Source organism: Equus asinus, chromosome 21, assembly GCF_041296235.1.
Source record: "Equus asinus isolate D_3611 breed Donkey chromosome 21, EquAss-T2T_v2, whole genome shotgun sequence".
In the NCBI taxonomy this organism is placed as follows: Eukaryota; Metazoa; Chordata; class Mammalia; order Perissodactyla; family Equidae; genus Equus; species Equus asinus.
Genome location: NC_091810.1, coordinates 76,190,169 through 76,205,027, shown reverse-complemented (window position 1 = coordinate 76,205,027; position 14,859 = coordinate 76,190,169). Strand labels below are relative to the sequence as shown.

The following is a 14,859-nucleotide window of genomic DNA, read 5'->3' as shown; positions in this document are numbered from 1 at the left end:
CAATGCAACTATCTGTTCTGCTTTGGGACTATCATTTCTCAACAACCAGAGTGACCAATACAGGGTCATCCATGAGGATAATTATTTGGTTTTTCAGTCTCTTTGTCTTGTTATTACTATGTCCTACTCTAGTTGATCTGACCTCCCTTTTCTTTGTTCTACTAATTTGCTGCTTGTCATCAGCACTGGGACATTTCTGTTAAATGCTCTCTTCTTGAAGGTCCAGAGAGGAAGTCATCTCCAGACACGTGAGCTGCTCTCACTTTAACATGACTTGCACATTACTTGTCAGTTTAAAATCTTTTTTTCCTAGAAGAAACTTAACATTTGTTACCCTTAGGGAAATGGGATAACAGAAAGAAGTGGGAGGAGGAAAGAGAGATTTTTTCTGTTTTATGCCTTTAATTATTTGGGATTGTCTAATATTATATGTATTTTAGTTTTACTTTAAGAACGTCAATAATGGTTATTTCGGCAGGCAGATTTTTCACCTTTTTCTCCCCTTTTTATTTTTACAAACAACCTGATGAATGTTTTATGATGATATCTATGTGTGTGCATATATGTATATATATTCATATCCATAACATAAACATACACAAAAATAAATTTTAAAAATGTCTATGGCAATAACTTAAGAAGTCTAAATGTCTTTCCTACTGGTCCATTATATGATAATACTTACATACTTCTGTTGTTGAAAACTCCAAATTCTCTTTGGAAGTAATGTCTGTGTGAACGCATATTTTAAAGCTTTTGGTTTATGAATAAATTCCTAAATATCTCTTGAAAAAAGTTTCTGGGATAAGTGTGTAATTTCCAACAATAATTTTGAAGAAAGCGTTTGAGTTAAGTCTTCAAAAAACATATTTTTTTGTCATATTTTTATGATTGCAACCTACAGTGAGAGATATAAAAATGGAACCTTCCAACAATTTTCCAAAAATTATTTACTAACCTAAACTGTGGAATCTCACTTTATATTCAGTATTTTTCTTCAAAAATTAAAACCCATACAATTATTGTGTTAAAAGGCAAAGATACGAAATCTCATGGGAAAAAGAGACTACATATAATCAAAGAATCATTTAAAGTATTGATATTTACTTCACTGTTTGAAATTTACTCCATTACTTTGAAAAAAGACACTTGGGAAAATCTAAATGATAGTTTTATTTCCCTGAAAAGTATATCTACTCTTGAAATATTATATAGGGGAGTCTAAAGGGTGTGGCACCTCTGATGAAGTTCTCCAACTTCTAATATTACTGATCCTACAAAACACAGATTGTTAGAAAGTTTTTGTTGCCATCATTAACTATTTTTGTTTACTTCTACTTCCGCTTGCTTCTTTGACACTCTGCAGGAAGTGTGTTGAGGAAAACACAAAAGTGACTTCTCTAAATCAGGGTAGGTATCATCTCACCATCACTGTCACAGTCAATTTGAAAGCTGTTTATTTGGGCCTCATGTCTCATAAAGCAGCTGGAGCCTTTCCTATCAGACTGATACAATCTCTGTCAGAGCATGGCAGGCAGGGGGAATTCCAAACAGGGTATCCAGAAAAAGAGCTGGTTCCTGTGTAGGCTTGCCTGGGTCATCTAAAGCACAGGCTGACACCCAAGCAACCTGGTAAAACTGCAGGGAAAGCCAAGGAACCAATGAAAACAGAGTCTGGCATATAGTAGGCACTCAATAAATATGTGCTGAATAAGTAAATGAGATGATTCTACTGATATAACACAACTTATCTGAAGAAAACGATATGACCTTTCTCTTCAAGATTCTTTTTAAAAAGCAACACTGTTCAAGTGCCTCTGGTCTGCAGAAAAACAGGATTAAGCAATAGCATAGAAGCAGAAGTCCAAACAAGCAAGACAACCTTCAACTCTCTCTTTCTACACCTATACATTGAGCTTCCACAGCCAAAGATCTACTCTGCAGCAAACTAACAGAAAAGTTAGCAAGTGAACTCTGGGATAACGAAACACTGGTTAAAAAGTTGCCTGGGAACTCCAATTTAATTTTAGGAAACAAATTTAAGTCCTGTGAATTCTCACCATACCAGATGATCACATTCACATTCATTTTAGTGCAATAACTAACAAAGCTAAAGAGGAATCATTTGGAGATTATCTGCTGTTTCTATTGGCCATGCTACTGCACTCCTTTTATTACACAGATCACTTAACAGACACCAAGAGCAAACAGCAGCTCTTCGTGGAGTCCCTGAGCTAGAAAAGCCCTTAAAGGTCAGCTGGTTCCATTACCAGAACACAGCCAGAAACCATACCCTGTGAAACCCAGAACTACACATAGACGTAAGGTCACATACTTCTATCGCCAGAATGTGTGTTTTTAGGAAGTTAAGCTAAAACGCCACTCATCTCCTCATCACAATTTATTCTTTCCTGTTAATTTACAAAAAAGCATGGATATTATGAAGACATATCATTATTAAAACAGTATTATAATACTAGTAGCATGACTATATTATGTGCATATTTTAAATTAAGAAAAATATGTTATGAATTTTAATATTATCTTTTTTTTTTGAGGAAGATTAGCCCTGAGCTAACATCTGCCACCAATCCTTCTCAATATTATCATTTTAGTCTGAATTTGAATTGAAGATTCTTAAAGTTAGTCTAGGCTTCCACTTAATACAGAAATCCTCTCTATAGCATATTTTATCTAAAACATTACATAATAAAAGATTAATGGAGCAACTTTAAATATTTATACGTTTTGAAATTCCACAGGAGGTGCTGAATATGGATTACTATTATTTTCTATTTAAGTAAACTTTTTTCTAGGTTTTGAACAGTTATGATATTAAAATGTTATCTTTTGATTTTAAATCAGTGCCAGTTACTGTATATGGAGATTTGTCACACAGGATTTTAATTCTGTTAACATGACTCATAATACAAAGCCTGTACTTAAAAATTTATTTCAAAATAAAGTTGTAATTCTTTTAGGTAAAGTATAATAAGAATGTCTAGTTAATACACACAATAATATGCATATAAACAGCTTATAAATCATCTAATCTCAGAACTAATATGACAAGTACTGTCACAGAGCATCTATGCAACAAAAAGAACACCTCAGTGTGAGCTGCCAAATAAAGTGCAGTGTTAAAATTACCACAAAATATGGAGTGATCATATTTTGCAAGGAAAGAGGCTGGTGCAAACTTAGAAAATCCACATCACAGCCAGATTTGGCATCACCAAGGTATGACACGAGGGGACTTTTGTTCTAAACAACAGTGCCGCTCAGTGGCTGAACAATGGTAGTGAACAGTATGAACGGAGGCTGGGCAAAAAGAAAAATGGAGTTTGGAGTAGGCAATGATAATAGTGCAGGCAAAGAGATATACTACGTTGCCACAATAACTGTACCTTGGAGGTCAGTTAGAGTCTGGACAGGAACAGAAACCTGAGCATCGCTTCCTGTAACTACATCGCCTGGATTTCATAAGAAAAAATAATTAGATTTCATAAAAAGGAAAAAATTACTTTTCTTTTATACTTAATGTTTTAATACTTTCATCAACCTAATTACTAAAAGCACAGTACGACAGAAAACATAGCACAATCTTGAAAAATACTAAATATTTTTAAAAGAAAATAGTTTTTAAAAAGTTTTTTCCTAAAAAGCTTTTTTGCGTTTTTCTTAAAGAAAAAAAAAGTTTTTATCAGCTTAAAGTATAGAAAACTTTAGCAATCAAAAGATTTTGCTGAGCAGATTTCATTATGCTACAAATAGTAGTATGATTTTATATTTTCTTTCTTTTTAAAAAAATTCTTTACCCAAAAGTAAATAATATGCATTTATTAAGAAGTAAGCATTCTTTTGAAATTGATTTCCTCTTATAACAGACAAAATTTATTTTTAACTAAATTTGAAACCAATATCTTCAGTGATAAGATAAAGACCTAAACAAGTTCTAATTTCATATTAAGTAACTGAAAAGATTTCCTAAGTTACCACATGTACTTGTAAATGTCAACATGTAAAAATAAATCTGTGAACTGCATACCCTTTACACTTGATATACTTATTATAGGCAAGATCTCATTTACAAATTGGACCTGTAGTAAATGCTTAAAATAAAGAAGTGTTCAAATTCAAAAAACAGACAAAGGAAATGGGGGGAAAGGAGTACATTTTAAACACAGGAAAGAAAGGAAAAGGAGCACAACAGGGAATTCTGTGAAGAACCTGAGCTTCACTACCATTTAGGAGGAAGACTTTTGCATTCTTTGATTTCCTTCCTGGATGACAACGTTCAGTACATTTTAAACACAGGAAAGAAAGGAAAAGGAGCACAACAGGGAATTCTGTGAAGAACCTGAGCTTCACTACCATTTAGGAGGAAGACTTTTGCATTCTTTGATTTCCTTCCTGGATGACAACGTTCAGCCCGGAGCACAGTAACTGTCAACAGAACAATCCTCTGGATAGATCAGCATCTGAAGGCCTATGCTATTTTGAGGTTAACAAGCTAAAAAACAAGTCTTCTTAAAAGGAACCATATTTTCTATGTATGACAACGCATGATTAATAGACTCACTTCCCCTGTAGCTTCCATACAATAGTAAAAAATCAATTTTTAAATTAAACAACATACCCTCAATGCCTTGACCACTTGCTACAATTATGATTTACAGCACGGTCAGCTCATCTGGAAATTATTGGGTTGTAATTATATCGTCCCCATCAATTAACAGTACATGCATTTATATTCTCCTATAACTGAAATAAAATCTATAAATAGGTACATACTCCAAACAAGTGATAAACGGCTTTTAGCAGAACTTTCATAATTCTGAATTTTCATAATATAGTTAACTCTCTATTCACTGATAATTTTCATAATATAGTTAACTCTCTATTCACTGATAAAAACTCTATTCACTGATAAATGGTATGCCTATTTTTCATATATTTGAAGGAGATTTTCAATTTATACTTGTTACCTATTTTACTCTGCTGCTTCTGGATCACCTGTTAGTGTATATTTAGAGACTGAAAACTAATCTTAATATTAAGTATCACCAGGAAAATTATGGAGGAGCATTTGTGCTCCCTTTTCTTTCCTTCATGACCTCACCCCCAACACATATACACACTACAGAATGTATTTCAAGCAAGAGATACATGAATTTTGAGTTTTTCATATAATTCTTCTCCTATATAAGCACAAATAATCGAGAGTTACCTATGAAAACCATAAGCACTTTCATCTTTATAAACAACCACTTTTCAAAACAACTTCCAAAATTTCCAGCAGAGTACACTAAAAAGTCTATTACATTATCTTTCCTCAAAGGCACTACATAGATGACTTTCTTCTGAGATAGTTAGAAGTCACATTCCAACACAAAGCTCCTGACAGGCTAAATACTGTGCTCACTAATCTCTGGGACGAGGTGACACACTTGCAGATTTGTCAGCGTCATAGCACAGCAGGACACTTGTGGGACAGACCAGCATAAAGAACTAATGTTGGAGAAGTAACAATGTATCTTTCACCAAAGGAAACAATAGATTTTTGGAGCTGGGAGGCTCCCCACAGTTCAGTCCAAACTCTTTATTTCAGAGTGAGGCAAGAAAGGGTCAGAGAGCTTCAGTATTCTGCTTACAGCTCCCGGGAGAGTGAAGGAAGGAAGAGCATCAACCTATTCTACTTCTACTTGTATGAACTGTTCTCTTTGCCTGATAACTCTATTTTATTCAAACCTTTATGCAGGGAGGGGCTTTAGCAGGAATATTTATCTTTAACATGAAGGTAGGCAAGCTTTTTGTAGACTGACAAGAGCAGAACAAAGCAGAAATAAAGAGAAGAGTTGCCAAACAAGGCCCCTCTCTCTCAGCACAGGGATCAGTTGCAAAATGCCCTGGTGATGCTCATGTTCCAAATACTGTGCTTAAGCGCTCTGTGGTCTCCTCATCACTGGGGACTTCGTTTGCATCAATTGTTCCATCCTCCTGCACTTCCCTTCTCACTTACTGTGATATTAATACTTGACATTTCCTTAGAGATACAACTTTATATTTCTAGAGTCATTTGGCTTGGTTCCTCAGAAAATTCAAGCTATAGCATTAAGAGATTCTCTGACTCATTTGCCTGCCATCAGTTAGAATTACTACTGACTATGGCTTGTTATCAAAGCAATATAAAAATCATATTTGTTTAGAACAATAAAACAGTACAGTTAAGAAATATATAAAATAACATTCATTTCTATTCTGTAAGTGGGCATGTCTCCTGGCATTAAAATACATTTACAACATGTTAATGATTTGAAGTCTCCTTTTCTTTAAATCATGTGTGATAGCTCTACATTAAAAAAAAAAAGAATGCAATTTTAAACGAGATATTCTTACGCAAGGTAAACCAAACATTCGACTAGCAATTTAAATACTAATTATACAAAGTCTAATACTTCATACAGGCAACGATAGATAACATGCTATAACTAACGGAAGAGTACACACGCACCACACAGTCATTACTGATACTACTCATTATTTTATATCATTGGGGAATACAGTCTATTTAACTTAAGTTTACCAATTTAAATGCCAATAATTTAAAACTTTTAATAATTTTGGATGCCATCTTCTTAAACATAGTATATGGAACATGGTTTAGGGTCTTCTTACTGACTCAATATTACTATTGTTATTGTCAGCACCAGTTACTGAATATGGCTGTAACACAGGATCCCTTCAAGATACGAATGAGGCATGGGTCAGGATATTTGACACTATGGCTGCAGACTCTATGCTTTGTGAGGTTTTGGGATTGATTTTTGTAGATATTCTGCTATCATGTTACTTTTCTTTCTTCTAGAGTATAGACAGAAGAGTCCCACCATTAAAAATAAATGTGGATGATTCTGCTATGAATAGGGGTACCTAACACATTACGTCTCTGCAAATGAGTGGAAAATAAAACTTCAAAAGTTCTGAGTAAGAACCTGAAGGGCTTTCTTAAGAATAAAATACGTGAGGGAGGTGAAGCGCTGGAAAGGCCCTGAAATAGAAATAAGCTTTCCTGAGTCCCAGCTGCAGGAGTGCCACTAACAGCAGAACCAACACAAGTGCCCCAGTCATCAAATGAGATTTGGATCGGAAGATCTCCCAGCTGTCCTCTGCTCTAACATTCTAGGGCTCTAACTTTTCGTGTATGGACCCAGACACTTACTTTGGCTGCTTGAAATTCTGTTTAGCTTTTTTCCCCACTTAAGGCTCCAGTTTGTATTCCCCAGGGGTAAAGCAGCTGGATGAGAGACTGCAAGCCTAGTGGCATGCTTCTTCCTAGTGGCACGGATTAACGCTATGACTGTATAGCCTATGGTGTTGGAACTTCCCATTTCAGAGCCTCTTCTAGTCAGAAGCTTCATTATACAAAGTTAGCAGAGATCACAGTCAGTTGACTTCAAGTTCTGTGTTGTGACAGTTCATGCCCTACTCAATACAGATCCACAAGACTTAAATGTAATATACTAGGATATAAATGTTAAAAAAAAACACCTTAACAAATTACCTCATAAAATGTAAATTAAGAACAATATAATATCTGATATTCCAACTTAAAAAGGATCTAATACAATAGATTTTTTAAAAATTAAGTTTTGCATTAACTTTTATTTCTAGGAGAATGTTTTGGGCAAGTGAGGAAATTTCGGGCTGCACTGAGTGTTTTCTTTAGATTTACTAGTGCTTTTTCCTTACCTTTGTTCAATTGCACTGGCATACTTTCTGATTTCATCAGCCTCTGCTGCTGCTGCTGCTGCTGCTGCTGCTGCTGCTGCTGCTGCTGCAAATGATGCCTGGGGGCCTCTGTTAAGGTCCTAGGGGGAATCACAGGAGTGGAGGAGCTGCCACTACTGCCCCCAGGTGCAGGGCCACCAGCACTGCCTGGGGCCATCGCCGGAGAAATCAGCTTTCTTCCAAAATTAATCAGGCTATTAGAGACCTTATTTATATTCAGGGGAGTGCCTTTGGCATTGGTCCTATAAAGAAAACAAAAATTGGGTGTAGAGATATTATTTAAATTAGAGGACAATTCTATTTCACATACTCCACTGGTAGAAAAACATACCTTACCTGCTATGAAAAGGCCATTCATTGGATCAGTTACACAAAATGAGAAGTGAAAACTTAAAAGTGACCAGAGAATAAAAAAAAAACAAGATTCTTAAAGATGTGGTTTATGGAAAACAGTATTTTCACTTTTCATTCGTTCAACAAATAGGGCTCATTATGTGCCAATTCTGTGCTAGGTTCTGGGGACAACTGTCCAAAACAGACATAGTTCCCCTCTTGGAACTTCTAGTCCAGTAGCGAAGAAACACATTGATCAAATAAATAAATGTATGATTAAAACCTGTGATGAGGACTCTAAAGGAGAGGTACAGGGCTGGGCAAGCCTTGGGCTACTCACAGAAGGGGGCACCTGTGAAGCCAGGCTGAGAGTAGATTTCCCACAAGCCCTGGCATATGGGTATTAGGCCACATTTAATCTGATTTTGAAAAATAAATCTGTCTGTGAGTCACAAAGTAAATTCACAGAAGTTACATCAGGGGCCCAGTTCATGAGAATTGCAATCCACCCCCGCCGCCCCAGCACTCCATGTCCTCCTTCCCCGCTGCCCTGCTTTGCTTTACTTGATAGCACTTTGCATCTCTGACATACTTATATTTTACTTATTCGGTTATTATCTGTCCACCTCATCCAATCCCCACTCAAATAAAAGTTTCATGAAAGCAAGGATTTTTTGTCTCTCTGCTATATATTGCCATTGCCTAACACAAAATAGGTATTTTATAAATATTTGTTGCATGGCAGCTCCTTCTACCTGTGGGCTAAGTCTTTCTACCTGTTACAGTGGAAGAAGAGTCCCTGCTCCTAGCCATGGCCAGCTTCTCCATCTGTGCTCTGGATCCCATCTCCTCAGACTTTTCGAGACTCCTGCTCCTGCACCCTTCTCTTGTATCATTCCTCTTAGCATACAACCATGGGTATGGGGGTTTGTGTGTGTGTGCATGTGCACGCACACACTAACGTCTCCTTTAAATCTTCATTCTCTTCTATTACCATCCCACTTCTTTCCCTCCTCACAACATGTTTTTTCAAAAGGGAATCTAAACATGCTACTTCTGCTTCTTCAGTCTTTGGCCCACTAAGGCGTGGTTGTGGACTCCTTGCCATTGCTCTGAAACCACTCCTCAGGGTCACCAATGACTTCTGCATTGCAGAGCTGAAGGTCTACCCTTATTTTACTCTACCTCTCAGTGGCAATTAACCCCCTTAAACACTGCACTCCCTCACGTACACTTCGTCTCTCAGCTTCCACGGTTTGCCAGCGCCTGTGTTAGAACCATCTGGCAAATAGAGGACACCAAGCAAATGTTTGTTAAACGAATGATTACTTCCCAAATGATTCATAATCTTCAAGTATCTCAGGGCTATTATCTTAAAAACCAGTTATGATTATACGTTATTTTAGTTGTGGAGGTAGTCCAACTCTATGACAATACCAAAGTTTGTAGCTTTATTGCCCAAATCATTAATAGAAACTTATTTTCTCACATTTTGCTTCTTTTTCATAACAGTGGAAAACTGAAAGTCAAGTTTGAGTTAACCTGAATTTTACCATCATTTCCTTCTCTCAGATCTACCAGGCAGCACTCACACAGTAATTCCACTTTTTATATGACAGCCGTATCCTTGGCATGACTAGATAACAGCTTGAAAACAGAAGTGATCCAGAGTTCTACTAAAAAGGAAGGAACACCATTCCTCTTCTTTCTATAAAGTTTTCTCTAATGGCACTAGCTAATATTATAGGCCAGGAATTGGAGACTTACATTGCTTTGGAGATAGGACAAGTCAAATTTAAAACCTGAAATTCAGCTTTATAAAAGGAAGACCTACTCATTTATAACTCAATGGAATGTAAAAAAAAATCACCTTTCAAGTGGTTCTTTTTGCATCAAGTTTCATCTTTAAAGAACCAAGCTATTTAATGTCCTTCCAAAAATTATCAAAAATAACGTTTCCTAATGGAGATAAGGATACGTAGGGATTATGCACCACTTCCTGTTTTCAGCTGCTTCCTGTTGAAGTAGAACATTCTCAATTTACAGACACTACAGCTTAGCAACAGAGAAGGCACTCGATACATGTTTATTAAGAAAAAGAATGAATGAAATGAAAAGAATCCATAAATTCTGGATTAAGAAGGCATTCACCTCTGGCATTGTACTCCACTAAGCAGTCCACATGCATTCCCATTTCTTGTGAGTGGCAGCAGAAGGAAGAACTATCAGGATATTGAAGTTCTACTGCATTTTAGTTTTGCTTATTTGCATGTCAAGCTTCATAATTCACAGATATGAAGAAGTTATAATGTTGTTACCCTTTTTTATAAACAAAAATGTACTAGTCAAATTCCCATATTGCCAGTTGTAAAATTTATATGTTGATAAAAGTACTAAGAAACTGCTAGAGCATTATCAAGAGAATATGGTTAATGCATCTTCATTACTACTAATAACCACGAAAAACATATAGATCAAGCTCATGCCGAGCAATTTTTCATCTGAATAGCTCTTAAAAGGGGATGAGCGCTGTTTTCTGTTTTTAACATTTTTTGTTTTTAACCAATTTCCCCCTCATTCACTAGTCTTAGCTTCCAGAAGAATATTTTCTTCTGAAAACAACTACTGAAGGTAACTCTATGTATTTTCAGATACGAACAATTGTAAACCAAGTACTTCTCGGCAAAGCATGCTGTCCATAGTTCCTTTGTTTTTCAGGCAGGAGAATTTTTACGCCAAAGTTAGCTAATATAGATCTTATATATTAGTAGCAGCATTCTAAGAAATACTAAAAACTTTGCAACAATGATTGGTTGTGATGTATACTATTAAGTCTTGTGTGCTAAATTAATGAAAATTAATACAGTTGTCAGAGATCTGATGAACAGTGAGGATTGGATTGGACTGAAGATGAAGTGCAATGTGTAAATAGTGCTGAAATAAATAGTAAGAGGACTCTGGAATTAACAAGACATCAAATATCAAACCTAAAGAGTAACTAATTCTGTTTAATCAAAGTCTTTCATTACTATTGTCTACTACATACTATTATTAAAGATAGTACCATCTAGGCTGGACTGTTTTGAAATTGTGCCAAAAATTTCTTTACTCATTTAGAAGGTTAAATAAGTAGAAGCAGGGGCATTTTTCTGAAGCTCCAAGAATCCTTCAAGATACCCGTACTGGAACCCAACCTGGCTTCACTGTTGGGCCCCTTTTGTTCAGTTTCTGAATCTCTGAAAATGGGTGACTCTTGCTGCCTCTTCATATCTCCTTAATCTCTTGCAGCCTGGCTTTGTAACCCACGTTCTACTGAGAGCTTCTAGGTTTCTCCAATGCCTTCTTAATTGCAGGAGTCATGAGTTGTTTTCATTCAACTTCTAAAATCTTTCTAAAGCTTTTAAAAAAACCACTATCACATTATTACCTCTGTAAAAATTCGCCACAACCTTCCTTCTGCTGGTATCCAAATCTTGACACCACCCCGGTTTATTTCCTTTCTACCTAAGATGTTTTAGGTCTAATATTAAGTATCTAATATTGGCTTATTTCACTCTTTTTTGCAATAAAATTTTGTTAGATGCTTGTTCATGCTTTTGTCAAAGAATGAATTTTCAATTTATTTTTAATTATTTTTCTTTATATTCTAATTAATATCTTCCTTATTATTTCTTTTCTTGTGTTTCCAAAGGTTGAATGCTTGGTTCATTCATTCATTCACTTATTCATTCTCTCTCTTTCCCACCAAAAGCATTTAAAGCTATACATTTACATCTGCTTATAGCAATAGCATCAAAGTTTTTCCTCCACATTTTCTAAATAGTCTGTTGACTCAACTGTTATTTAGGTACATTTTAAAATCTCACATGGTTGAGTCTGTTTGTCTTTAAATATATTACTCACTTTGTTTTGCTGAATAAAAATAGAAATATCAGAAGAACGGAAGTGAGGAAATGTCCTGATTATTCAAAAGGATTGTAGAAATCATGAACTGGAAAACAGACTGGCTTATATAAATATTTTTACTAATTATTTGGAAATGGTTACAATTTATTAAAAGTAGCCAGTATGGTTCACTAAAAACAAGTCATTCTAAGGCAACTTTATTTCTTGTCTGAAGTGTTAAAGTCTGTTAGATTCTATCAAGGTGTGTCAGTGTCAGTGGCAATAATGGAAGATAATGCACGCTCAGTCACAGCTGAACAACTGTACCTCAAGTGTGTTGTTGAATGTTTTAACACCCGTTAAGGACTTCCAGCGACAATAAGTGTCTCAGACTTGGTTCACAGACCTGCTCACCAGTCCTTTTTTTAAGACTGTAATCTTCCGTCAGTGATCTGTGTGACTTGGAGGAGTCAGTTAGACTGCTGTCTGGACCTAAGTTCCCCTAGCTTTAAACTAAGGGGGACGAATTATATGATATGTTGTGTCCCCTCTAGATAGAAAATTCTATAATTTTGTGACTTGAAGAAAGAGGACATGTGCTCATTGAATTTGAGACCAAAGGATGCAGAGACACATAATATATCAGGTAAAATAATGAACATTTAAAATACTCTCAATATGCTGGCATGAGAAATGAATTAAACAGATAAAATATAACAAAGATAAATAAGAGCTTGTGCACTTAGGTTAAAACTTTTTACAACTGCACATTACATATAGAATAGGGAGACATGGATTAACACGAGTTCATACTAAAATAATAAAATTCCCAAACATTAATGTTTGGTCTATATTTTGGTCTATAAGGTTAATATGAGCCCACAGTGATGCTGAAGAAAAGTAAGATTCGTGGGCTACATAAATACCAGATCAGTGAACTTCTGATTTCCAGTCTGGCATAGAAGAAGCTTGGAAGTCCCCACTCTGTCCAAATAACAAATAAAAAGCTGAACAAGCTAAAAAACATGAACGATTTTTTCTAAGATCTGTAAGAGAAGTGAGGTCACAGGGTAAACTGCTGTCCCCAAATTGGAGAGACTGGCAGGTGAATATGGAGAATCACGAATCACTAGAGCAGAACCCAGGGGCAGAAACTCTCAGGACTCAGTACTGGGGCAGGGGAATCGGAACTGTAGTCAATGAATTGCTAGAGGCTCAGTGTGGACAAATTTGAGATACAAAAAATCCTAGGGGACCCAGTCATGAGGTAGGGAAGCCCACACTTTTGGAATTTTACCTCCCGGAGCCCTACCAAATTCTCATGGTAAATATGGGAGAAAAATCATGGTTCTGGCAAGGGGAGAGAAAAAGAACCATTTTGAAATACATCAGAACATTCTGTTCTTCTTAACAAGGCCTGCCTTCAGGGAAAACTATTTAACCAGAATCTAACCTTCTGGGGTTTTATCAGAGCCTAAATGACCTGGGGAAAGTGAAATACCCAACCCCAGCCCCCTCAAGCCATCCTGTCCCACATAAGTTGGGGAGGGGGGAAGAGAGGCATGTGTGAAGTTCACAGTCTAGAGGCACAGGCTCACAAAAGACTGAGACTTCATCATAGGACTATAGAATGCTTCCTCTCCTCCCACACTTTATCGCCACATTACTAACGGCCTATTTATAGCAGTTTGTATTACCCACTACATCATGCCCAACTATCAAAAAAAATTACAAGACATTCTCAACAAGCAAAAAAACACAGTTTGAAGAGACAGAGAAAGCATCAGAACCAGACTCAGATATAGCAGGAATATTGGAATTATTAGACTGGGAATATAAAACCACCATGATTAAAATTCTAAGGGCTCTAATGAATAAAGTAGACAGCATGCAAGAACAGATGGGCAATGGAAACAGAGAAGGAAATTGTAAGAGAGGAAAAAAAGGAAATGATAGAGATCAAAACACTGTAATAGAAATGAAGAATGTCTTTGATGAGCTCATTAGTAGACTGCACACAGCTGAGGAAAGAATCTCTGACACTGAGGATATTCCAAAAGAAACTCCATAAACTGAAAAACCAAAGAGAAAAAAGACAGAAAAAACCCAGAACAGACTATCCAAGAACTGTAGGATACCTATAAAAAATGTAACATACGCATAATGGGAATACCAGAAGGAGAAGAAAGAGAAAAAGGAACAGAAGAAATATGTGAAACAATAATGACTGAGAATTTCCCCAAATTAATGTCAGACACCAAACCACGGATCCAGGAAGCTCAGAGAACACCAAGTAGGATAAATTCCAAAAAAACTATACTTAGTCACATCATTTTAAAAGTACAGAATGTCACAGATAAAGAAAAAAATTCATGAAAGAAGCCAGAGTTAAAAAACACCTTATCTATAGAGGAGCAAGGTAAGAATCATATCCAATTTCTTCTCAGAAACCATGCATGCAAGAAGAAAGTAGAATAAATGTTTAAAGTGTTGAGAGAGAAAAACCACCAACCTAGAATTGTGCATCCTGTGAAATTATCCTTCAAAAGTAAATATAGTATCTATCTATACTAAAAACATATTATCGTTTTATAGTAAAACATATATTATCCTTTAATAGCAAATATAAATATTGGACTAGAAAGACTAGAATGAGTGCCTACATTGCAGGAGATAACTGTACAACTATGGCAGAGAGCTTTGTGGTGATGCATTACTCTTGGTAGAATTGAATTTTGTGTTTACATAATGGAGCAGAACAGTGGGGAGGTAGGAAAATTACACTGCAAGAGGAATGGCTACAAAGGCTGGGGATCAAGTTCTCCAACACTGTGAGAGCTGCCATGAGGG

General features: G+C 36.1%; 1 protein-coding gene across 2 annotated transcripts in view; it reads right to left on the bottom strand.

Moving 5' to 3' along the window:
• TBC1D5 (TBC1 domain family member 5) overlaps positions 1-14,859 on the bottom strand; it is a 564,348-nt gene that overhangs the window by 70,762 nt on the left and 478,727 nt on the right. The window contains exons 18-19 of one of the 2 annotated variants that reach the window (XM_014842157.3): positions 7,753-8,033; positions 3,408-3,473 (exon numbers count right to left, since the gene is read on the bottom strand). In XM_014842157.3, coding sequence (XP_014697643.2) covers positions 3,408-3,473; positions 7,753-8,033 — 347 coding nt within the window. The remainder of the gene's footprint in view (positions 1-3,407; positions 3,474-7,752; positions 8,034-14,859) is intronic. The other variant, XM_014842161.3, reaches the window with a different exon arrangement.